Source organism: Rutilus rutilus (assembly GCF_951802725.1).
Source record: "Rutilus rutilus genome assembly, chromosome: 9".
NCBI classification, from domain to species: Eukaryota; Metazoa; Chordata; class Actinopteri; order Cypriniformes; family Leuciscidae; genus Rutilus; species Rutilus rutilus.
The window spans coordinates 26523646-26550683 of record NC_140223.1 but is presented as its reverse complement, the minus strand read 5'-3'; the positions used below and the strand labels follow the sequence as shown (position 1 = coordinate 26550683).

At 37.3% G+C, this 27038-nt stretch overlaps 1 protein-coding gene across 2 annotated transcripts; it reads left to right on the top strand.

Moving 5' to 3' along the window:
• Positions 1–263: 263 nt before the first annotated feature.
• On the top strand, positions 264–26838 carry bag6 (BCL2 associated athanogene 6). Of its 2 annotated transcripts, none has more exons than XM_084418027.1 (25): positions 264–495; positions 1013–1101; positions 1278–1395; positions 1501–1745; positions 1831–1902; positions 4531–4653; positions 4781–4962; positions 9092–9221; positions 10281–10484; positions 10708–10921; positions 11009–11068; positions 12796–13115; positions 14309–14393; positions 14617–14930; positions 15624–15879; positions 17443–17612; positions 19716–19769; positions 20466–20568; positions 20669–20793; positions 21457–21591; positions 22251–22304; positions 22450–22614; positions 22901–23008; positions 23168–23314; positions 26108–26838. In XM_084418027.1, the coding sequence occupies exons 1-25, from the start codon at positions 453–455 to the stop codon at positions 26201–26203; spliced, it is 3612 nt and encodes a 1203-aa protein (XP_084274153.1). In that variant the 5' UTR covers positions 264–452; the 3' UTR covers positions 26204–26838. The 2 variants fall into 2 exon arrangements, with proteins under 2 accessions (XP_084274153.1, XP_084274152.1); XM_084418026.1 differs by having other exon boundaries at positions 15600–15879.
• Positions 26839–27038: the final 200 nt, after the last annotated feature.

Here is a 27038-nt window from a genome sequence, read left to right as displayed (position 1 = left end):
TGCATTGTCTATGGATGTTAATTCAAATCAAAAAGATTATTTATGCACAACCAAATGCAAACTGAACAAATAAGAAATGTGAAATCCATTAAGAGTTTTGTGTCTCTTGTCTAAATCTCATGGTGGCATAGGGCATTGATTTTATGAAAATGTAGGCTACATCAACGTTTAGTTTGATAATAGTGACATTTCAGTTTCTTACCTTAGCGATTTTGTTAAATGTGCATTAGAAGTGAGGGTTGTTCTCTCTCCTCTAGTCCTTTAGAGTAGAAGTTGATGTGGCCGCCGTGACGTCATCGATACTTCCTCGAGCTTGTCGCGCGACACCGGTTAGCATGGTAGCGCGAGGCTGTTAGCTTCGCTACATCAATAATGTTTTAACTTGGCGGGTTTTATACCAGCAAGCACAAAATACAACCACACTGTTAGTAAACCAATAAAGCTTAACCTATATGCAAAACAACGAATTTCCATCAGGAATAACCGCGTCTCGAGGTAGGAAAAACATTGGCGAGCTAACATGTTCGAGCAGCTCAAAGCGCACTTTAATTTGTCTGATTATTACTAATTGTTGTTTAGTTTATCACTGACAGCCAGTCGAAATAGGTGAATAAGCTATGTATTTTTAATAAATGGATAAATGCTATGTTAAAAATGCTGTCTGAAGACTTGTTTGATGGTTATTTAGCACCAAATGACTGTTAGCAGGTTGTTAGTAACGCTAGCAGGTGTTTTGGACTTTAAAAATAATCTTTTCAGTTTATAGTTTAATAGCTTTTTACGGTCTTAAAAACATATGTTTCTAAGAATAAGCTTCTTGTTAAAGCAAGACATTTCTGGAAGGCTGGGGTGTGTTTGACAGATGTGTATCAGTTGTGGCCTTTATGAACATAACACGGCTTTCCTTGTGACAGTGATACCGTGTAACGTTAGTTTATTATAGAATTGTATGTATTCAGTGGAATCAGGTATTTTTTGTAAAAACAATTTTTTACTTTCTTGCATAATGCAGACAGAATGGAAGAACAAGCAAGCAGTAACATAGAAGTGACTGTGAAAACCCTGGACTCCCTGAGCAGGAGTTACACAGTTCAGGCACAGGTGAGCTGGATTTTTTTTATTATGCACATTGTCACGTGTCCTTTATGCTGGTGACTGAACATTATGCTGTCCACCACAATGTAAGGTGAAGAACGAGTTATGTGACCGCAGACTAAGACAGTAGTCCATTGCCTATTGTCTTTTCAAAAATGACAGCTTCTCGTTTCACTACGTAGATGACCGTGAAAGAGTTCAAGGAGCACATAGCACCCTCCGTTGGAATTCCGGTTGACAAACAAAGACTCATTTACCAGGGCAGAGTACTTCAAGATGAGAAAACCCTAACAGAGTACAGTGAGTTGATTTGCATAAAAACAGTAACTCGTACAAATGAATAATATCCCCATTGCAGCCTTGTGACTTTTTCTGTGCTGTTTCTGTTCATCCATCTCTGTCTAGATGTGGACGGAAAGGTCATTCACCTCGTAGAGCGCGCCCCACCGCAGACCACCCAACAGGGCTCCGGCTCGGGTGGCGTACCAGGGTCTTCTGGGGTGACACAGGGAGGAAATCAGAACCCGAATTCAACCAGTAGCTCCCAAGGGACCCCTCTTGGGCCTACGCATGACCGCAATGCTAACAGCTACGTTATGCTGGGTACTTTTAATGTTCCGGTTAACATTATGGACCCTCAGCAGATTCAGGTAGAGGCATATTAACATGCCTAAGACTTTTGCACAGTACTGTATATATTTGTACTTTTTAATTAATGTCTTCTCTTTTCCTCAGATGTCGATTCAGCAGATGATGACAGGCCTGGGAGACACTACAAGGAATCCACGAGTCAATACCAGCACTGGGGTGAGTACCATTGTGAACTAAAGATTTTTTCTTTCAAATACATTTATCATTTTATTTATCTCAAGGCGTGTAAAATATTTTACAGAAGAGTTCTGTTTGAAATAAATGCAGTTCTTTTCAGCTTTCTGTTCATCAAAGAAAAGAAAATCTTTTTTCACTGTTTTCACAAAAATATTAAGCAAAACAACTGTTTTTAGCATTGATAATAAGAAATGTTTCTTGGGCACCAAATTATCATATTAGAATGATTTCTTCAGGATCATATGACACTGAAGACTGGAGTAATGATGCTGAAAATTACTGCTTTGCCATCATAGAAATAAATTACATTTTAAAGTGCCTGTATTAGGCTATTTTAAAGGTTCCTCATTTTGTTTTGGAGGTCTCCTACTACAGGTTTACATGCATCCAAGGTCAAAAAACACTTTAATTTTCTCATAATATACATTGCATATCACACCATTTCTCAAAAGCCCTGTTCACACCTGGCATTAAGAGATGTTTTCGTCAATCCAATCCCAAGTCGACGACTCTAAATACAGGTGTAAACGGGGTCTAAAGCGTTTTGAGCTTGTCCACTTTTCAACCTCTGCTAGTTGAAAATGCATTCAGCCCGACTGCTTTCAAAGTGTAGATGCTCATGTGGTCGAATGCCCTCAAACAACCACGAAATACCACCTACTCTCCACCTCCTGACCTAATTATGCATAAACATTATGGGAAGCACGCTAGCCAGACAGGATTTAAACTTTGACGGCTGAAGACCCAAGTGAAGATGAAAAATGTACCAAGCACAATGTTCTCTCACCATTCCTGATTTCTAACTCACACACCGCGTTCGCCCTGGTCTTGCGGATGTCAGAGCAGAAACTCTCTGCTGGGAAAACTGCTGCTCTCCATATGTTTTACCGTTGTCTCCGATCACGTTCACATGTAAATTGCGTGAGCCTGTTTTGTCCATTAGGTCTGAAAGATCTGAAAAAGCCCATCAATTTATAGACCGCTTCCCTCGAAGAAATCAGGGCAGACGTGGTTGAAAGTGGACAATGGAGATGGATTAAAACACCAGGTGTAAACAGGAATATGTCTCCCTCATGAACTTGTGATCCGTTCGACCAGAAAGCATCTTAATAAGAGGGCCAAAGAATTTGAAAACGGTTAGATCGTAGATTCAGTCTCTCTAAACCCTTCCTTTCCAAGAGCCTACTCTGCTCTGATCGGTCAGACAGCCCAGTCTATTGTGATTGGTCTACGTCTTACAGTGCGTGTTGGAAACAAAACAGCTACTCCCAAATTGGATGTTATCTCTGGAGGCTTTCTCAGTGCTTGTATACACAGTGATACGATCAGGATGGCGTTGGTTTTTCCGTATCAGTTCCAGTGCGAGTCCTTATCCTTTTGAAGTGCATGCAAAGTGGATTCACAATGCTTAAAACAACACGAACCAAACTCTTCTAGGCCTCTGATACCCCTTTTCCACCAAGGCAGTGCTGGTGCCGGTTCGGAGCCGGTGCCTACTCGCGAACCAGTTCTTTGTGTTTCGACAGCCAAAGAACCGGTTCTGGGGCAGGAAAATTGGTTCCAAAGCGGCACCAACTCTTTGCAGGACTAGAACCGTTCTTTTACCACGTCATGCTTACGTCGGGGGCTGGGGGCGGGCTTATTGTCGAACTTCTTCTCGAACGTAACCTCTGTCTATAGTAATCCAGACGAGCAGCACAAATGTGTTCTAAATGTCTTCTTCTGACCCCAATATAGGATCGCAAAGCCAGGAGAAACATTTGCAGAAAGACGATGTAGTCCGCCATTGTAATTGTTATGCCTGAATTTGGCGCAAGCGTTTCTAGGAAAGCTAAGACGTAGCCTATTGCAACGTACACAGTGACGTAACGACGTTGTTCGCTGGGCTCTCTAGTCAGTGGAAAAACAAACAGGTTCTGAGAAGGTTCGCAAGTTGAACCAACTTTGAACCAGCACCAGTTCCGAACCAGTTCTTTTTTGGTGGAAAAGGGGTAAGTGAGTACTGTGTTTGAGGGAGGGTCAGAGTTGTTCGCGGGCAGCCAATTAAGACCATGGACTGGCATTATGCAAATTTGTTGCTTGTTGATTTTGAGAAAATGACTTGCTGATCAACAGTGAGTGCAATAGGGGGCAAAACCAGTAACCTTTTCACCCACCCCCGCTTCCATCTTCATGTGAATTTCACCTCTATACAGAGAATATGTTGCAGTTAATTTGCTGAAACGGGAAATGTTGCATTAACCTGTTAACTGCTGATGCCTTTCTGTGTTTTGTTATATTTACATCCCTTGAGGCTTTTTGTCCAAAAGCGTGCTCATTTGGATAAAAACTTACGGATTATCATGTTTACTTAAAATATCTTTAGAGAGGAATATTTTTTTGTTTTTTTATAATGAGATTTTGGGAGTAAAATATGCTGTTATGCTTGTCATAAATCTCATTATAAAAAATAAAAAAAATTCCTATATATATATACAAATTAAATTTGTCTTTGAGAACAAGAAATGTTTTCCTCAAAGACAAATGTAGCAATTTAAACAGATTTTCTTATGCAAAAATGATTATTTTTTATTCAGTACATATATTTATACTTTTTCTTTCTTCCAGACCAATGGCTCTGTGAACGTTCAGATAGATTTGGACCAGTCATTGCAAAGTGAGCCCAGACTGCGGCTGCTATTGGCTGAGAACTTGCTGAGAGACACCAATGCTGTGATCCAAAGACTGGAGGTAAGCGATTTCGTTGAGAATTATCTTGCTTGGCTAAGTGCACACCCTGGTATCAGGATGAATAAATGTGCATGCACATTTCTTATTGATTCTTTAATTATTCCTTAATCTCTGTCTGTGTTAATAGGGGCAGCCCACGGATGCCTCCTCTTCCCAGGAGGACTCTGCACCTCCACCCACCTCCTCCGCTTCCACTCCATCTCCTTCTGCACAGCCCATGGATACTTCTCCTCCTCCGTCCAGTACCCCACCATCCTCCTCCTCCTCCACCCAGACTGAGGGAGCTCCAGCCCCTCCAGCAGGTCTCAGGTAGGACCTGTTTATTCATAATCATAATCGAATTATTTTGCTTAATATAATAAAATTGTATTGTTAAAATTAAATTAAATGTTTTTTTATAATGCCTTAATGGTGTTTTTTGTTGTTATTGTAATTTTTCAAGCTTGATCACTGTTGTTGTGTGTAAAAGAGCTGAATGTGTTTGTAAATTGCACAAGTTTGGAATGTATGAGCACAATTTTCATTTTTGGATGAAGCAATGAACTATTTGTTTTTTTGTTTTGCTTTTTTGTTCGTATTGAACCATGGTTTTAATTAAATTGTGAAGTCAATTTAAATCAAGAAGTTAAAATAAGGACTAACCATCTTGTATATATCCGTCATGATGTCTCTTTCTCATTGTTTTAGTCATCGGTTATTCAAACTTGATGTTATTTTAACAGATTGGGGCATTTTAGGGGTGTGATTTTAATAAGTCTGAGAATGTCCACTTGGATGGTTGAGTATTAGTTTACTCTAAATCATGTGGTTAAGGTTTATAGTTGCTCAAACTTCCACCTACCCTGTCATGGCTTTAATATTGTGGGAAGAAATCTGGTGATTTCTAAAGTGCTTTTTTGGAATAGTTACGGCATGGTAAATATAATGCATGTGATACAAATGAACTTGTCACCCCTATTATAATAAATAAGAAAACTAAATTAGAATTAAGTGTACAGCTCTATTTTTTATCTCAAAACATCTTTTCCTCAAACTATGAGTATTTGCGAAAATTTCCCCATTTAAATTACCAGTGAATTGCCACATGAAAGATTGATTTTGTGTCTTACTGAGGAATGACTAACAAATTTGGGGGGAAAAAGAAATATGAGTTTCCGCCTTTCAGTTTCTTAAACACCTGACAACAATGTTGCTTTTGTCTCATTTTACCTTTTGGTTTGGCCTAATAATGAAATTTGTAGGAAATGTACAGACACTTTAAAATCAACCGCCTACAACATGAGAAAACAGAGGAAGTTCTTTAATCCGGGAGACAAAGTTTCAGTAGTGAACGAGTAGGCATGACTTCAGTCTACCTAGACATTGTTGACATTTGACATCAGGTTAAGAAATGTGGGTTTGTCTCTTTGATTTACCTCACTGAATTAGGAAACTAACAACTTGCTTAGCTGTAAATAGTTCTATTTATATGATAATTATATGTAGCCTACCATTGAAAAGTGTATGGTCCGTACGATTTTTTTTTAAATATTTTTGAATGAAGTCTCTTATGCTCACCATTTATTTGATCAGAAATACAGTAAAATAGTAATATTATGAAATATTATTACAGTTTAAAAATGTTTTCTATTTTTAAATTAAAAAAAAAATGTTATTTATTCCTGTGATGCAAAGCTGAGTCACATGCTCCTTCAGAAATCATTCTAATATACCGATTTGCTGCTTAAAAAACATTTCTTATTATTATCAATGTTGAAAACAGTTAAAAGTCCCCCTGTAGTCAATAATTTTATCCCCTAAAACTCATTGGCTTTTGGCTTTTAAAATAGCTTGAATGTAACACTACATCCTTGCCTCATTTAATATATGCAGTGCTATGAATATGTAAATTAGCCCCGCCTCCACTCACTCACACTAGCTCAGAGATCCACTCGTTGACGATAACGCGTTGACGTGATTGGTTAGAAAGGTAGTTTGTGACATCTGAAACACCAGCGATTTCAATACTTGTATTGCTTCATACTACTGCTTTTAATATTAGGCTATTACTATTATTTTTATTATTATTATTATCATCATCCTTAAAATATTATGTGTAAATAGCATTACTGTACATGTCCATTTAATGTCTTATTTAAAAATTTTTGTATATGACATTTAGGAAACGTTAATTAGATACAGTATTATTTCTTAATGAGTCAGTGAGTATATCAGGGTTTCCGGCGCATTAAAAGTCATTAAATTAATTTTGCGATAATTAAGGCCTTAAATGGCATTAAATTGTAATCCTACAGGCATTAAAATCGTTTTGAAGAAATTTTTATATTATCAATTTATTTGAATATAGCCTTCATAATTAATCAATTTTATTTGCTGTCGCAAAATATGTAAGTTATGTTAGTGTGATTAAAAACATGCGGAACCAGTTTGGTGATTGACTCCGGCCGGAGCAAAATTTGCTGTGATGCTGAGATGACGCGGGCATTTTGAACAGCAGGAACAACAGGAATAAAACTAGACCAAAAAATGGGAAAGTGCAAGGAAGACAAACAATTTAGGACATGGATGCAGCCCGTTGGTGGTCAAAATAAAGAAGGATTTTGCAGCGTTTGTAAAAAGGTATTTAAGTTGGGTAGTTACAATGGGAATCAACGCCGTAAAATCTCATATGCGGTCTTGACAGCCACAAATCGACGGAAAAGGGCAGACAGCAATTAACTACGTGCAGCATTCGTTAATTTTTGTCATCCTTTGGGTAGCATTACATTATATGATCCCGCTCTTATTCATGTAAATGCTTTTAAACGCGCTGTCTGTGAATGTCCTGACACACACAGGGAGAAAGACGCGCGTCAGTATCCTGCGCACAGACTGCGCGCCAGAAAACGGTTCTCTTTCACGCTTGAACCGATTATGCCAAAATGTCTGTTTTGTCGAGAATCCTCATAACATAAGAGCATTCTTAAATTAGTGAAATAAAGTCTTTAATGAACGCAAAGAGTTGTGAGAGAATGAGGTGAGAGAATGAGGCGCGTGTTAGATCCGTGTTTGTGTCTGCTGCGGCGGGAAAAATGTATGACTAATCGAATAATTTTTTTTTAATCGATTGACAGCACTAATATATAATATATATTATATATATTAACCATGGATATTTTATATATATATATATATATATATAAAATATCCATGGTTAGTCATGGGTCGTGTATGGCATTAAAAATAAAAAAAAATGACATTAAAAAGGCATTAAAAAAGCATTAAATTTAAATTGAAGATCCCTGCAGAAACCCTGTATATATAAGCTTAAGACTGCCATACTGTCCCTGATTGAATTTCTGAAATTTCAAGAATGTTTGGCTCTTGCCGATGTCCTCTTTCACAATGTCCAGGATGTCTTTAAGCTGATATTGATTCATACAGAAGTATGAATAAAATTTGTCTTCAGAAGACGACAACTCTCTAATCAGAGTGACGGATTCTCCCAACTCCTCTTTTTCTTTTGATGTTTCTTTGGACGCTAATATAGTTATCGTTGTAGTTATCTTTCTAGTTATCGTTCTTGCTGTCAACGGGCCTTAACTGGAACTTGTCACAGCACTTGCATATTGATGGCCTTTTGTTGGTTTAACTGCTTCTGTTCTCCGCAAGTCACTTTGGATAAAAGCCTTTGTTAAATGATTACATGTAAACTGTAGCTTACCATTAAATGACTATGAAATACCCTTAAATAAGTTTTTCCCCAATTAGGCTGTAAAAGTCCCTTTTATTTTTTATCATCATATATAAATTTTTATTTATTACCTGGTTCCCTAATATGTCACCATTTTCTCCCTAGGTAAAATATTAACAATTGTTTTATTGTTCAGTTGAGACGTTGACACTAAGGCATGTGATCAGTCTTGTTTTATCAAAAAACTATTCAGTTCATATAATACAATACAATAACACCACACAGATGAGTCATTTTCTCAGTTTCATGCGCAATTAATCAACGCAGATGATTAAAACCAACTGTGGGAGTTTATCTACATAAATATGCCTTTGTTAAACCACTGTAAAGCGATGCTCCCACTACTTTTGTTACTTCTGTATCCTACTAACCAGTTTTAAAAGTCAAACAAACCACCATTCTTACCTCTTGTGACTTGCTTTTTGAGTGTAAAACTAAAGGTTATGTTTAGTATAAGCCGCCTTGTTTAGTTGACTAAGCAGAGTCTGCTTTTGTTTGATTTATTCACTAAACACTTATCAATATACTCTACTGCACTTACACAGTGATATATAAACAGAGTAGCAGCTTGTGTGAGCCTGTGTGTTTTCCTTCGGTATCACAAGCTAATTAAATCCATTAGTGATGCCCTGACGGTCAATGTTTTAAACCAAAGCATATTGCATTTAGAGCCATTGATTTATGATGATACGGTCTTCCCATCAGCCACCCAAGCCCAGCCGAGATGGTGGAGATGTTAACAGAGCTGAGGAGAGTGGAGGAGAGACTTCAGCCCTTCATTCAGAGAGCTCACCTCATTCTAGAGGCGGCCACAACTGCAGACTACAACAACAACGTAAGAAGCCCACTCCTCATAAATGCTGTCCTCTCTGATAACCTTAGCCAGACACCATGTTTACTGAACATGTTAACTGAATTGAAGATCAGTTATTCAGCCAACAGAACATAAAAAATCTTCCTTTTTTTTTTTTTTTTTACAATTTCAGTGGACAAAAACATCAAAAATGAGCTGTAAAAATGTACTTGAAGTCATATATCAATATTTAGTGATTATTTCACTCCTGTGATATTAGCTTAGATCTTGTATCAGTATTTGTATTTTATTTGTGCATTAATATAGGTTTCTACAGTTCAATTAATGGAGAGGTCTAAATAAGTGCACACTTTGAAAGCGATATTTTTGGCACATTTTATTATATTAGGTGTCATAATCCTGGATAAAAAAATATCAGTACAAATCATACATTTCAAATCAGCATATCAGAATGATTTCTGAAGGATCTTGTGATACTGAGGACTGGAGTAATTCCATATTGATATAATAATTCCTTTGATATCAGGAATCAATTTCATAATTTTCAAATGTATTATTTTAATATATTTATTATATACGATTGTTATTATATTTCACAATATTAGTGATGTTTTTCCCTGTATTTTCAATCACATAAAAGCAGCCTTGGTGAGCATAAGAGACTTTGGTTAGGTTACACATTATTTTAAGGTGTCCTTGTTACAGTGTAATAGTGAGTTATATTACCGTAATTGACTACATATACTTACTGTTAGGGTTAGTTGCGTGTAATTACGCATAACTTATAGTTTTTACCATAGTAACTACTTGTAACGTATAACAAGGACACTGTAAAATAAAGTGTTACTGAAAAAAACACTTTTTGTATGGTATAGTGTATAGTGGAAATCATCTAAATAAGCAAAATTTTAACTAAATCAACATGTGATACATTATTGTGTTGGTCTTTTTATAGATCTTAAAGGAATGTAATTAAATAGTTTGTTTTGTTAATTTGATATTATGTTGATTAATTGGGCGTTAAGCATGATCTCTTTGAATGGGTAAAAGAGCTAAATATTTATATTTTTTGCAAAACAGATCCAAGAGAGGGACGAGGACCAACGCATTCTCAACCTAGTGGGGGAGGCCCTCCGTCTCCTGGGAAACGCCCTGGTCGCCCTGAGTGACTTGCGGTGTAACCTCCTAAGCAACCCTCCTCGACACCTGCATGTTATCCGCCCCATGTCCCACTACACCTCCTCTGTTCTGACTCCAGCAGGCGTGCATCACCTCCCCATGCAGGTAAAGATGTGTTCGGTGAGACTCGTGCAGTGGGAAACGTGCATAACACTGAAAGTGAAAGTTTTGTAGAGCACTTCATAAATGAGTACTGAGGTGTTTTTGGAAGACGTACATTTTCCAAAGTTTCAGGAAGTACTGAGACCACAGGGTCTATAATCGTAATTTGTTGAAGTAGACCTAGTTAAAACAAGTTAGTTAACTTTTAAATTAACATTGCCTGCAGCTGAATCTTGGAACAACTGTGACCATGTCAGCCAATGGCAGACCAGCAGCTGATGGTCAACCTCAGTCAACTGGCCAATCAGATCAGCAAGGCCAGGGACCAACCAGTCAGCCTGGTCCAGCCAATCAGCAGGGTGGACAGCCAGGACCCAGAGTCATCCGGATCAGTCACCAAACCATGGAGCCTGTAGCGATGATGCAGATGAACATTGATGGTGGGTTTCATATGTGTGTGTGTTGGATGGAGGAGTGTAATTGAATGAATTAAATGAGTTTAATTTGAGTTGTTTAATATTTTTCAGACTCTGGAAACAACCCACAGGCTAATGGACAACCAAACGCTGCTGGCACTGGACAGCCTGGTTAGTCCTTAGATAATCTGAATTCATCCTCTGAGAGACACTTTATCTATGAATAGTTTTTTGATTCTTCATTGAATATAACAAAAGGTTTTTTTTTTCTGTTACTTGGATCAATTTATTTTAGTGCATCCTTGCTGAATAAAAGGATTCATTTCTTTAAAAAAAAAAAAAGAAGAGAAAAAAGCAAAGTAAAGCAAACAACAAAAAACCTTACTGACCCCAAACTTTTGAATGGTTTATATATGAGGGCAGTCGATATGGACAATAAAACACCTATAATGATTTGATTTGATCAATATTATGATTTTGAAATATTTAACACACACAGTTATCTGTACACATTTTTTTGGTAGCTGTCTTTGTTTTATCATTGCGGGCACCATATCTTTGCATAAATGATACTTGACATCATTTCTTTATGCCTTTTGTAACTCTTTTTTTTTTATATATATATATATATATATATATATATTCACAGCTGGTGAAAAATCTTGCTTTCTGCGGTTCAGAAAGCTTGCACGATTTTATTACGATTTCCATTAATCGCAGAGCCCTAATATGTATGTTTCAGTTTGTGTGTCTATGTATTTATGTGTGTCTGTGTTTGTATGCAGGGCTTGACATTAACTTTTCTTCTCACTGGCCACTGTGGCTAGTGGTTTTCCAAAGTTAAAAAGAAAAAACTGCTATATAGATATTTTTTATATTATCTTATAATTTGGCAGCAGGTATATTAGGCTGCTGTCACTTTAAGACCCGATGCACAAATCCATTATACTGTTACACGTGCATTTCTGGTAACACTTTACAATAAGGTAAGGTATTAACTAACATCAACTAACAATGAGCAATACATTTTTTACCGCATTTATTTATCTTTTGTAATGTTAGTTAATAAAAATTCAGCTGGTCATGTTAGTTCACAGTGCATTAACTAATGTTAACAAATACAACCTTTGATTTTAATCATTTATTAGTAAATGTTGAAATTAATATTACCTAAGATTAATAAATGCTGTAGATGTATTGTTCATTTTTAGTTCATGTTAACTAATGAACCTATATTGTAAAGTGTTTCCGCATTTCCTTTCTCAACTGTTTACGTTCACTTAAAACATCCCTGCCAGGACCTCCATTTTGACATTATTTTGTGCGTATTTGACTGTTTAAGCACAATAAGCAGCAAAAAAGACCTCAGTTTAGTTCTGAGAACTACTTTATGTGCTTACACTTTGGATGAAATTCAAGCCCTGTAACAGCAACAATATTCATCCGGAGCAAATGAAACAAGTGAGTGAGGGGAGGCTGGTTTGTGTGTCAACTCCTAGAGAGATCATGAGAGACCGAGAAAGCGCAGCTGGTATTGTGTATCTATTCTGGAAAATTAGTATTGAAAGCGTTTCAGATATTTTAGTATCGATATGTATCGAAAAATCTATATTTTTGACAACACCACATTGCACTTAGTTTATTATTTCACATGCCTTTTTAAAAGACTACAACTGAAAAATCGATATATTACATATAATCCAACCTGCCAAATTGGCTAGAAGGAGGGACTGCGTTACACGCCACTGCTGCAATCTGGGTGTTAATGTTAAAACAAAATGTATGTATGCATGTATTAAAACAAAATAATTATACAATTATTAACAAAATAATTTTTTGAGTGATCTGCACCAACATGAGCATGTTTTATATGATACACATATGTTTGCATGTTGCAGGTGCTCCCCCTACTGTTCAGATTCCTGGTCTACCTCCAGAATTCATGCAAGCCATTATGCATCAAGTCACTCAGCAAGCCATGGCCATGGCAAACGCTTCCTCTACTGGCCAGCAAGGGCAACAGACCACCCCACCTACAGCAAACGTTGGCTCTGGCTCCACTCCGCCCCCCATGCCCCCTTACCCACCCCAGGCCAGAGTGGTTTTCACCAGACCCTCTTTTCCTCACAGGATGGCCAGCCCCACTTTCACCACAAGGGGGGCCACTATCAACCTCAGAGCAGCTGTTCCACCGATGATGGGCCAACAGCCTGGACAGGTGATTGAAATTCCCATGATATTTCTAGAATATAGCAGTGTAAATCCCGCATAGGGCAGTTCATGGAATTTGAATTATAAGGTAATTTTCCATTGAGTCTTAAGTATATAATAACTAATAATAACCAATTAAAAATGAAGTGGTTAAAAAAATCTATAGATTAAAATTAATATCAAATCTACAAGTATTTTATTTATTTATTTTTAATATTTTTATTAAATGGATAAAATATATTCTCAATAGAGAGGCAACTACAACAAGCGATGTTAAGCCATTCACATGTTGTGTGAAAATGAGTTTGAGGCTAAGCTACACATTGCTGCAAAAAAAATCAATTTCAACTAACCGTTCTTTTGAACTTAACATTTATAGAAGAATCCTGATCAAATGTATCATGGTTTCACCTTCAGCATAGATAATAATAAGAAATGTATCTTGAGCATCAAATCATCATATTAGAATGATTTCTGAAGGATCATGTGAGTAATGATGCTGAAAATCCAGCTTTTACATCACAGGAATAAATTACATTTTAAAATCTATTAAAATATAAAACAATTTAAAATGTTATAGTTTTTCACAATGTTACTGTTTTTATGAATGCAACCTTGGTGAGCATAAGAGACTTCTTTCAAAACATTTGAAACGAGTGTTTCAGACAGGCCTTTAGAAGACACCTTTCATTTCACAATGTTCTACATGTATCCCACTGCATGCTTGTATGTTGTTTTAAATTGAGTTTCGAATCATTTTAAATTTTGTAATGGACTCGTCCCTTTTGTAATGGACTCGTTGTAAATACACATCCCGACTGCTTACATATTTCCACTAAAATCTCCTCTAAAATCTTCTGTGGTAGTAATTTCTGTCATATTTCAAATTAATTGTTCAAATTAATGAGTAGTACAGTCAATTACAACTAATTATATTACAATATAGTACATTTATATGTATCGTTAAATACAGTAAACATAACATTTATATATTATTTTAAACATGGTGGTTATGAGTTCCATAACTTTTAAATACGTTTTGCGTAAGACTCACCATTTCCATACAGTGCCCTGCACCTGGAGTTGCGGTTGGCTAAATGCGGATGCGATTGTGCATTATGATCAATTCTTATAGTAGTTTCTGGCTTGGACTTGTTCATTGTGTGTTAGTTGTATAAGGATGTGTGTGTTCCCCCTCAGGCTGGACAGTTCCCTCCCGCCGCTCTAAATCAGATGATCGGTGGACTGGTCGGGCAGCTTCTGACAGGCGCCACTGGGGAGATGGGTACATTTGCATAATACTTGCTCTTGCAATAATATTTGCCCTGCTTTTTGTGAAGTCAATAACATAATGAGCTTAGAGTTCTTTAATAACGGACAAGTGAATAAGCTCAACTGAGGTCACGGTCCTCTTGATGTGGCTGACATGACATTTTATGAAATGCAAAAGAAAAAGGCTTTTGTTTAGGGCATTGCATAATATATCTTGCTGTTCTTTGTATCCATAGCCAGCCAAACTGCCTCATCCTCCTCACATACATTCACCTTCTCCACGTCCGCTTCCACAAGCACTCCATCCACCACCACGACGACCTCCACCAGTGGCTCTGGGCCCACACAGTCCAGTAGTACCAGTACCAGCACTCCCCAACCTGGATCTGCACAGTCAACCCCTCAGGAAAATCCTTTAGGGGGAAACCTGGAGCAGTTGTTGGGGTCTCTACTGGGAGGAGCTGTTGCCGCAGGCGGCCAGGGCCCTTCTATAACAGTCACCATGCCTGGGGTCCCTACCTTCATCCAGGGTGTCACAGACTTCATGCAGGTGAATAGCCCCCTTTGGCTTTATAGACTTTTTTTCCCCATCTTTATAGTTCCCATCTTTATAGTTCCCTAACCCATTACAAGCAACAGTTCACCCAAAAAATAACATTTCTGTCATAATTTAATTTTAATTAACATAATTTTTTCTTCAATGAAAACAAAGTAGGTTTATAAAATAACTGCACATTACTGGAGGAAACACGCATTGCGATATTTAGTTTTTCTGTGATGCATATTGTGATGGGTAAAACTTTGGTAATATATTTGGTAATGTTTAATATTTATTTATTACTATTTGGTAATAATTAATCATTCTAGAATGATTGGGGTGATTTTATTTATTTATTTTTATTAAAAAGCGGATTTTTTGTTTCTTTCTCTGAAGACTTATTTTTCATTGTGACCCATCCTTTTGTGGCTAAACGATTTGTGGAAAAATTGAAAAGTGTGGGTATTATGTCCTACCAAAACTGCCAAAGACTGAGGACACAAACCAGTTATCTTGGTCAATAAATCTTGAGGCTCTTATTTGCTGTTTCTGGTTCTCCACTCCTGTTCACTTTAATTGTGTGAAAAAGAGTGTCCAGAATGCTGTTTCTGCCGTTTTCTCTCTGGTTTTTGTAATGCATGCTGGTGTGTATAAGACAGTTTTATGCATCTCTGTCATCAGGCTTCCCAAACACTTTTCTCTCAGCCTCCCGTGGGACAGCCTCCCACCACGACACCCACCGCTCCCACAGCCCCACCAAACTCAGCTGCCGCTTCTGGGGCCGCCGCAGCCGGTGAAGGTCTGAACCCTGAGCTCTTCACTGGGATAGTGCAGGGCGTCCTGTCCACAATGATGGGCTCTCTGGGTACCCCTCAAAATGAAACCGAGAGCATCGCTCAGTTCATCCAGAGACTCTCCCAGACTAGTAACATCTTCTCCCCTGGTACTGGAGATGCTATGGGTAAGCTTCTTGGGGTTGATGCCTTTTTCTTTTAGTTTATTTTCATTTTGTGCAGGCTGGTTATGTGTTAGTGTTTACGTTGTATAGAAATCTATGACGAAAGATGTTCGTTGATGACCCTTTTTTCCATGACTAAGATGAGACGATGACGCGACGACATTAAACGATAGCGATGTGACATGCCCCCACGGAAGAACATTTTGAAAAATAACCCCTGAAATGATGACTTCTGGTGAATATTGTGGAAACTAATTGATACATTTAGATAAATATATTTCATATATTAAAGCATATTATAATACAACTTATTAGGCCTATATTTATAGAATAGCAAAGTAGGCCTAATCAATATACAAGACTGAACCACATAGATGTGAAATATAAAGGCTATCATGATCATTTTGCCAACAATGAACCATGGATTTGTTTAGTTTATAATACGTTTTATTTTTAACTTAAACAAATACAACATGTAACATTCAAAACTCATCAGCTTAGACTGCATTTGAAGAAAAATAAACACAACAGTTTTCTGTAGCCTTGTGCGAACTTATTCAATAGAATTAGACTTCTAGAATGTTCTTTCCAGTGCAAATTTTTATTTTTAAAATTTAAATAGACAACATTTTAAGGACGTGTAGTGCTTATATAATTATACTTACATTATAGTTAACTTTCTTTCCAGTGCAAAACAATAATACATAAAAAAACAGCTAATAAAGAAAATATAAAATATTGCACTCAAATACTGCATTCAAGCAATTCAAGTCATTTTTGCATTTCCCGCTGTTGTCACTTGTCGTCATCGTTGCCACGATACGTGACTCACAATGACTGAAACGACCAATTAAAAGGGCATTCTCTGATGATGTTCCAAGATGTTAAAAACGCTACGCTGATCATAGACAAACGGGGAAAATTAGTATCTACCGCACCGTCGGGTCGTAGCCTACATCATAGCCTACAAATGTCTTTGTTCATAGTCTGACATATATTAGAAGCTATGTGTCTGTCATGGATTTGCACTGATTCTCCAAAAAACGGAACAAAGTGCGTTCCGTATCAGTTCAATACGGAACAAGACTTTTATGTGTCAAATAAGGGACGATTCCGTATTATACGGAACGGTTGGCAACCCTAGTCACGAGCCCCGCTTGCTCTGTTTTCTGTGACTAAATCTGCGATCAAATAAATCAGTAAACTAGATGAGGTAAAATATACTATACGTATGGGTTGACATTCTCTTGATTTGTGCTTATAGGTGAAAGTACAATAATTCTAATGAAATATAAAAATACATTTCTATTTATTATAATTGATTAATTTTTAGCAAAATAATCAGGATTATCAATTTAAAATGTGACATAGTGAAAAGTTTTCATGGACTAAAATTAGACTAAAATGCTCAGACATTTAGTCGACTAAATCTTGATTAAACAAAAACAGGACAAGGTTGACTATGATAAAAACTTAAAAGTAAATTTGACAGGAAAAGTACATCTGACACAAACTAAGACTAAATAAAAAAAATATCTGTAAAAATTAACACTAGTATGTGTTTAGGTTTCTTCGGTGATCTTCTGGCTTTGGTGTGTCAAAACTTCTCTATGGTGGACATGGTGTTGTTGCTCCACGGGCAGCACCAGCCTCTGGGCCGTATCCAGCCCCAACTCGCCCAGTTCTTCATTGAGCATTTTCTGCAAGGCCGTGAGCCCACAGAGGCCAACATCACCGTAAGTTGTATTTTTGGCAGTGTCAAGCTGCCCTGGTTCAGTGATTCCCAACTGGTCTTAGAATTCCCCCCAAACCTGCCCATTTTGTATGCCTGCTTAATCAAACACACTGGATTTGACTCATAAGATAAGATCATCAGTAGAGACTCCAAAACCTGGGAGGAAATGGAAATGGGTTTGTTAAGGGAAACAACCAAAATGTTGAGTGGCGACAGTCCAAAATATTTACTTGGCTACCACACAAAAAATAACCATGCAAAAAACATAACGACTCCTTTGGAGTTTCCTAATCAAACATCCTGAATATCTCATGGTTTTACTTTGATTAAAGTTAAATGCAAACCAGGAAGCCACTGTAGTTTGCTTTGTAAACAGTTTGCCATTTTAACTTGTCTGTTTTTACAAGATACTATGATGGATAATACGACTTCAACACAAACACACAGTCATGGAACACGACTACTGTTTTTAACATATGCTGTGCAGACAAGATGCTATCACAGACAGCCTTCAGAGATTGTACACAGAACCTTGTTTATCTTTAGGCATGCAATTTACCTCCATAGAGTTGTGCCATCCATACACTTCCCAGTCAAACTTGCATTTTGAAATTGTTTAAATATTTTAATGGAGGTGAATGTAAATGTTTTGCTATTATTTTTATATTAATAATAACCATAATTCTTGAGAAAAGTGCAATTACATTAAAGAGAATGCAGAAGTGAAAAATGTATTTGCAGGCTAAAATTTCACACAAATATCCGTATGAAACTATCTCTAGTTGTTTGTGACCCAAACATGTCAAAATTACTTGTAAACTGTCTCTGGAAATCCAGTGTCACACCCTGTCTCTTACGTTATACTCTTATCTGTAGTTGATCAGTTTATGTATATTTATATCCTCTCCAGGGGTCTCATTTATAAAACTGTGCGTAGGATCCTTACTAACAGTGTACGTGCGCCCGAAAGCCAAAAATGGCGTACGGCAAAAAATATTCAGACTTATAAAACCGTTCGTACGCCAGAACCTGCGCAGAATTCACTTTATAAATCCCAGTCAGCGGAAGATTGTGCGCACATGCGTCTCCACCCCGAAATAACCATATATGGAGCTTACAACGCCTCGTTTTACTATGCAGATCCTCATCTGCATATCATTTGCATATGATTATTCATCCACGTGATACAAGACACATTACATTAATAAAAATCGTGTAGTTGCCTATCCTTGCCTTGTTTTTGAATACATAAATCAAATAGTGTAAAATACAGTTTTTCTCAATCTTTTCCACTGGCCGAATTGTATTTTTAATTGATTTATATTTTTAATGGAAATAGATAGGCCTTGGGCATTATTTGCACGAAACTATTTTCTCAGACAATCTGGTGTTATCATGATAAGCAATTATCTCTGTGGTTAAAACATTAAAACACAGCACGCCACAGGGAAAGTGTTCAAAAGCATCGCATCCACAACAAATATTTCTATTGATTGAATATAAAAAATGTTGTAACTTCTCAGTAATGATTTCATGTTTAAGTGTTTAACTCCATTAATTTGAATGGCATATTTAATCTAAATGTTTATATCAGAAGTAAAACATAGTTTAAATCATTACTTTATTTATTTAAACTGTTATTTGCGTCAGTTTCACTAAACGCCCCAACGCGCTCGCTGGCGCAGACGTTTAAGAAGGGATGGATATTTGCTTCAAGTGACAGGCTTGGTGAGTGAAAGTATATTTGTATTATCTTTCTGTATATGTTTAATTTTCTTTAGATTTTAAAAGTGACCAAAAAGACATTTAACTCCAGCTCACCATCGGTGTCGCCAAACTGCTCCATCTCCAAAACGTTCGTACGCATGCGTCAGAGTTTGCGTGCAGGTGCGCAAATTTTCCCGTCAAGTTTGTTTTTATAAATCACAACTTATGCGTCAGAAGTGGCGTACGCCTCTCTCAGGGCGTGTTTTGTGCGTACGCAATGGTTATAAATGAGGTCACTGGTTTAGCTTTCTCTTGTCTGATTCTTCAACCCCCCCCTTTCTTTTTTTCTTTCCATCTCTTACTTCATCTTTTTTATTTTTTATTTCTGTTTTTATAGGCTGCTGCTGACGACTTAATCGCTGAACTTGAGGAATACATCACAGAAAGTTTTGTAAGAAACTCTGGATCCATTCTTGACACTTTAAAAGCCAGCTATGACGGTCCATTACATTGAAAATAAATTTCATCGATCCCTCAAGCACAAATGTTGTTAAAGTGGAAGTCTGTTTACCTGTAAAAAATCTACCTATACACTACTGGTCAAAAGTTTGAGATCAGTAACTGACTCATGTATTGACTGTTTTTTTTTTTTTTATATTTGGAAGAAATTAATACTTTAATTCAGCAAGGAATTGAACATTATATTCATCAAAGAATTCTGAAAATAAGATGTCATGGTTTCCACAAAAAAAGTGAGCTGCACATTGATGATAATACATGTTTTCTTAGAACCAAATCAGCATGTTAAAATGAATTCTGAAGAACATGTTTTCTTAGAACCAAATCAGCATGTTAAAATGAATTCTGAAGAATCATGTGACTGAAGACTAGTAGTGTCGGTATTACGTCGGTACCACATAACTCGGATAACACATTTGTATGGAGGATTTAATACAAGTTGAATTTTAAACTGTGCCTAGACTTCCATTGTGAGTGAATTACTGCAAAACACAGTGTGTGCTTTTTGCAAACTTAGATGAAGTTTGTCTGTGCAAATTGAAAGCATAGAAAAATGTTGCTTATCTTAAAGGAAATTAAAACAAGTTTTGCATATTTGAGGTGTTTACTTCTTGTCCATCCCATCTAGTCAACCGTCGCAGTCCGTGATGGGGTGGATATTACCCAGACGAACCGGGCTTTTCTCAGACAGCAACTTTCAGGAATCGCCACCCACATTCTGCATTGCACCGGTATGTCTAAACGAGAGGCATCGTGAGATGAGATCAGTCTCTATTTAGATTCATAAATGAATGCATACATTTTGAATACTGTGAATGTTTTTTTTCTCAGATCAAACATTTGGACCCAGGCTCCTGCAGCTGTGTAACCGTGCTCTCTTTGAGTGTCTGGCCCTCAACCTCTATTGTCTGAATGGAGAACAAAGTGCTCTTACCTCTGTCATCAACCACCGCATTGTTAGTACCCAAAACAAATAATATCTTGATTCCTACACCCCCTTCGTCTTGTTTAATCTTTTATTGTTCATCCTACGACCTTTTCGCTGTATAATGAAAATTGCGGAGGAGACATTTCCATGTTGGCGGGGGCTTACGTTTATGCAGGAAACTTGAATTATTGGCATTTGCGTTTATGCAGGAAACTGTTTTGATAAAGGCGTTAGGGGATAAAGGCGTTAGGGGATAAAGGCGTTAGGGGATAAAGGCGTTAGGGGATAAAGGCGTTAGGGTATAAAGGCGTTAGGGGTTAGACACATGAGATGGGGTTTTGCAGTCATGGAAGACCTGAAAATATTAGTTATTCAAATAGCTATTCAAATAAATTGCTTTAAATAGTTATTAAAATGTAATGAACTTTAATAAATAAAAATACAATTATTTTTCAGGCCTGGAAAGGGAATTTACTAAACTATTGTTCTATTCTATTTATCTATTTGCTTTTCTTTCAAATATTTAATTGGTTAGAAATTGCTCTTTGTGACTGCAATTGCAGTCAGCAGATTCAGCGGTCAAACTGTGTTTTGGTTGTATCTATACCTGAATCTATGTAAAATGTTAGTTATGGAAGTGCAGGTACTTTGAATGAATCCGTAACGCGAGTTTGCATGTCTCCTCTCTCAGAGGACGATGTCAGCTGAAGTAAACCCTAGCCTGGTGAACTGGTTAACCAGTATGATGACAATGAGGCTGCAAGTGATACTGGAGCACATTCCCATCACAGAGGAACAGATCACCCATTACGTCATCCACACACAGGTTTGATTCCACACGTTCCCTTGGCATATTTCCAGATCAAATGCTGCCAGTTGTGATGGTTGGTTAATGTACTTGATGTTTGCACAAAGTTTTTCAAAGTTGAGGTGATAAAAAAAAAAAATTTAATGAACTATATGATTGAAAATTACTCAAAGTCATTATAAAACATATTTCATGCAGGTTTGTATGTGTCCTGCATATTCTATAAAGCATTGTATGCTTCTGGAGGAGGTAATGCAACCTTTGATGGTGTGATTGGTGATGGTTGAGGAGACTTCCCCCTTCCATATGTAAAGACCTATATAAATGTAACATTGTTGTTATTATTATAAAAATACTTCAGTAGTTAATGTTGACATAGTAAAGGCTATGATAGTAATAGCAGTCTACAGTAATAGAATTATGCATTTCTATGACAACACTATGAACTGCTAAATTAATTTAGAGCAGTCAGGTGGTACAGAGGTCACGGCGTGCAAGTTGTAGAGTTTACAAGTTGTAATTGTGAGTTCTAAGAGCCCGTGACTGCATTTCAGAATCTTGCAGTTGTGGTAATTCAGACATGGTGTGACCATACCTGTTACACTATGGAAGTTACGTTGGTTTCAAATAGCGTTTCACATTGACTTTGAGAATTCATATGTACATCTCTCTTACAGAATGAAGAATCGGCAGAGAGGCCCACACAGGATCCTGAGCCTCAGAACGTAGAGGTATATAAATATAGAAAGATGGTTTGAAGCTGATGAACAGATTTAGGTTGAAATGCAACTCATTGGATGTTGAAGACTTAACATGTACATACTTACTTGGTCCTGGGTGTGGTCTTACCTGTGTCCTCTCCCATACATGCTTCAGATGGGGGACAGTCTCTCTCCAACACCTGCTACTACAGCGGAAGAAGCTCTGGCCTCCTCCCAGGAAGCTGGAGCAGTGGGAGTTCCAGCTAGGGAAAGTGAGGGAGCTGTTGGAGGAGAGGACGCAGGAAGAGATGCTGAAGCCTGGGCGGCTGCGTTGCCTCCTGTGAGATATTTCCACACATCTAGTATCTTAAATTGAAATCAATCACATTTCAACAACAGAATACCTCTCCTTTGTTGTCGTTTACCCTATCATTTGATTAAAAATAAGTTTTCCATTTCGTTGTGGGTATTAAATGAGAACCTTTGATCGTGAGCTAATTCCTTCTAAGGCATCTGACAGCATCTTTGTTGCTAACCACTTGTTAGCATCTTGCCATTCAGATCATGGAACTTGTGAGATTGAATCTTGTTGTGAGTGTGGGCTTGATGAGCTGTATTGTTTGCAGGAGTGGGTTCCCATTATCAGACAAGATCAGATCAGTCAGAGGAAGATCAAGGCCCAGCCTCCTCTCTCTGACGCATATCTATATGGAATGCCAGCAAAGCGCAGGAAGGTAAACATTCAGGTTCATGCAGTTACATGTTAACAATGAGATCATACGTTTTAGTTTTCTATTAATTTAGACTGGTTTGCCATGATACCGTAATATTTCACCCTTGCCCTTACTGAAGCATCACAATAAACAAAGGTTTTCTTATTGTGTCTCTCCTAGATGGTAAAGAGTGACGGGCCCAAACTATCACTCTCTGAGGCAGTGAGTCAAGCCGCCAAATCAGCCGGCGTAACGCCCATCACAGCTCCCGACGCTCTCCAGGTGGATTTAGATAAACCAGAGCTTCAGGAAGCTTACAGTGAACAGGTACCTTGTGTAGAAAGAGATTTTCCTATTGTAGCAAATTAGCTCAAAAGGGAAATATGAGTAATTCATTATAACTTGTTACAATTAATGATAAATATTTGGATCAGTTCATCATATTAACTTGATGTAGCTAAAGTAATATTACTATGAATGAATCTGTTCGTCCAGCGAACATTCAGTATTGTTTATTCTAAGAAAGGTTATTTTTCATGGCCACAGAAAAATAATTGTTTCTTAGCATGTACAGCACTTAGAGCGTGTAACAAGATCAGGAATTGTTCATGTGACATTAATCTTCAGGCAGAATCATAATCAGGGAACTCATATGTATTGTGCACAAAAATCTAGTTCAGTTTAGGGATGCACGATTTGGGGAAAATGTCATATTGCGATAATAGAGGTCAATATTGCGATTGCGATATAATAAACAAATGGTTTCATGAGTCAACTTGCTTGGTTCTCAAGGAAAATAAATGCACACACTGATTAGTGATAATCTGCCTAAAGAAAAAAGTTCTTTAGTCAAGAGCAGTGAGTGTTTTTCTCTGTTCCCTTTGTTCTTTGATTAACTTTAGCAACAGATATAATTAGTGGCTACTATGTACTGTCCCTTTAAGACCAGCTGCTGCTGTCAGAGACGCGGATCTCACGCGCCTCATTCTCTCACGAGTCACAACTCTTCACGTTCATCATAAGACTACTCTTATGTTATGAAGATACTCGACAAAAATACATTTTGGCATAATTGTGTGTTTTATTGTTCGTTAAGAGAACTGTATTCTGGCATACTGTTTTGTGCTAGGGTTGCAAAATTCTGGGAATTTTCAAAGATGGAAACTTTCCATGGGAATTAATGGGAATTTAAGGGAATTAACAGGAATTTATGGGAATAAACGGGAATAAACTGGGAATTTTCAAAGTTGAGGGTTGGCTCTTCATAGGGAACTTAAATACAGTTGAGGAAAGTATATTTTAGCATAATCTTGACTAAAACAAACAGATGCCATTCAAATACACTTGAATATCCATGCCATTCCTCAATCACATGCACATAGCACACTGCTTACTGCATGGCTATTGAGACCACACCCCCTACTGGCACTGTGCATGCCTCCATCACATGTACAGAAGCCCAAAGCACAAGACTATTGAAGGCACACATTTGAGCCTGTGGACTAAACAAAGTGAAGTAAGTTTTGATGATATTATGGGGAAATATATTTATTAAATGTTTAAATTGCAAATATCACATACAAATGTATTCATCTAGTAGATTGCAAGCTGAAAAGTTAGATGCTAAATAAGCTAGCATAACTTTATTTACCACATAAGTAGGGCTGGGCGGTATGATGGTATATATCGTTACCATGGAAGAAAATGTCAACCGTAACAGATTTTTTTATTCCGTGTATACCGCGACATGTAAATAAGTAGGCGTGGTTAACTCACGTGCAGCGTGCGTGAGACTGAGACACTGATATTTGTCAAAGAAACATGAAGAATGACCAAGAGGATCCGCAAAAATTATTACGTTTTCAAAATTAACGTGATATTTTCGGGGGGGAAGGTGCAGAAGTCAACTAGAGCAGTGCAGCACACTGAAAGTTTAGAGAGACGCACATGCTCGCAACGGGGCTTACTTGACAACAAGTTCATATATCAATATTCTAACGAATAGAAATAACCTTAAATAATGTATCTATCCGTCTCTTATGTGTACAGTTACTTTCAGAGTGGACGCGCAAGCGGTTGCCGTGGTAATGAATATTTCCAAAATTCCCCAGCTTAACTTCCCATGGAAATTTACTGGAAACTTTCTGGAAATTTACCGGAAATTTCCTGCCCCTTTGCAACCCTATTTTGTGCGCACGCACGATATTAGCGCGAGTCTTTCTGTGTGTCACAGTCAGGACATTCACAGGCAGCGCGTTCATTTTGGCATACATGTGTGTTGTTCGTTCTACCGCGAAAGAGAACTTGATACTGGCGCGCTGTCTGTACGATACTGGCGCGCGTCTATCTGTGGGTTGTGTGTGTGTGTGTGTGTCAGGAGGACATTCACTGACAGCGCGTTCTTTTTTGTCTTATCGCGCATGAATGGTTTAAAAGCATTTGCATGAATAAGAGCGGGATCATGTAACACCATAGCCAAAGGATGGCAAAAATTAACAGATGCTGCGTTAATTGCGTTAACAGCGCTAATTTGTTTATTTAATATAAAATCGCAGCATTTTGCGTCATATAATCGCGTAGGCTTGACATCGCGATTGCGATACGATTAATCGTGCAGCACTAGTTCAGTTCAAAGCTTTCATACTATATATTTTTAATGCTTGTATGCATTCAATTAGGAATGCACAGTTGGACAACATCTATAACTGAAATACTGGTTCCCTTTGAAAAAAACCTTTTTTTATTAAATACCTTTTTTTTTATTAAATGCCATTGATTATCGAAGCTTACGTTTGCCATTACTCCAGTCTTCAGCGTCACCCTAAAATACTGAATTAGTGGTCAAGAAACATTTCCTATAATTATCAATGTTGAGCTGCTCAATTTATTTGTGGAAACCTTGAACTTTTTCTGGATTCTTTGATGAATAGAAAGTTCAAAAGAACAGCATTTATTTGAAATGGAAATCTTTTGAAACATAATAAATGTCTTTACTTTCACGATTGATCGATTTAATGTTTCTTTGATGAATAAAAGGTTGTTGTTATTTTAAATGTACTGACCCTGAAATACGACTATATATGTAAAAAACCCACTGATATAATCTCTTCTTTTTATCAGTTGAAAGACGACATCAAGAAACGAGTAAAGGAGGACCCAGATTACAATTCCAGACGGTTTCCTAACACGCATCAAGTCTTTTCTCCGGACTCATAACTTTTGTACCCAGCTTACATGTGTTCACCTCAGCCCAGTTCCTTACGTGGGGCGTATGTTTTATTTGCACAGTTATGTGTTGACAGATGACTTCACTCCCGTTTCTATCTATACCTTTTTACTGTATGTGTTGATCATGCTTGGCTGGTGGTGTTGCGTGCAGTCCACGCACACTTAACATCTGCTAAGTGTCTCTTCTTTGTCAACACGGACACACGTGTGTGTAAAGAGCCTGCCTGTCTTGTTTTTATGATTCGGTCCGATGAATAACAGTATTGGAACTGAATCCAGAGGAAATACGTGATAACGGAAGGACAGAACCGAACATGTAGAAAGCTACATTCTTGCAATGATGCTGTTGTTTAAAGCCTTGTTGATTATATAGCATTATGCCTTGCCTTTCAGTTCTCACATGACTCTGCTATGGCTTTATCAGATCTCCCATGCCTCTGCTATGGCTTTATCTATGGTACACTGCAGAAAATAAGTACTATGTAATTGGGAACCATGAATGTAAAATGCTTGATATTAAACAATTTTGCACCAGTTTAGTGCATATTATGCGTTATATGGTCTTTTGTGAGTAAAATCACATGCATTTTTTTACTAGGTGAATTAAAAAAAAAGAAAAGAAATTTAAAGTCATTCAAAGTTTAACTGTATCATCATGGAATTAAAATATACTGAAACAAAAATATTCGTTAGAATGTTTGGATAATCTTCAAAACACAAATTTAGATATATTTAATGAAACCTCAGTTCCTTTCCCTCTATTAAAAGTCCAAGTAGTCAAAAACTTGAGATCCAAAAAGGTTATAAATATGTGAAGCAAATC

Coding starts and splice junctions, on each gene's coding strand:
- bag6 (XM_084418026.1), top strand. CDS start 453: ATGCAAAACAACGAATTTCCATCAGGAATAACCGCGTCTCGAG. Junction 20,794..21,456: donor CTGTCATCAACCACCGCATT/GTTAGTACCCAA, acceptor CTCCTCTCTCAG/AGGACGATGTCAGCTGAAGT. Junction 23,009..23,167: donor TGCCAGCAAAGCGCAGGAAG/GTAAACATTCAG, acceptor TGTCTCTCCTAG/ATGGTAAAGAGTGACGGGCC.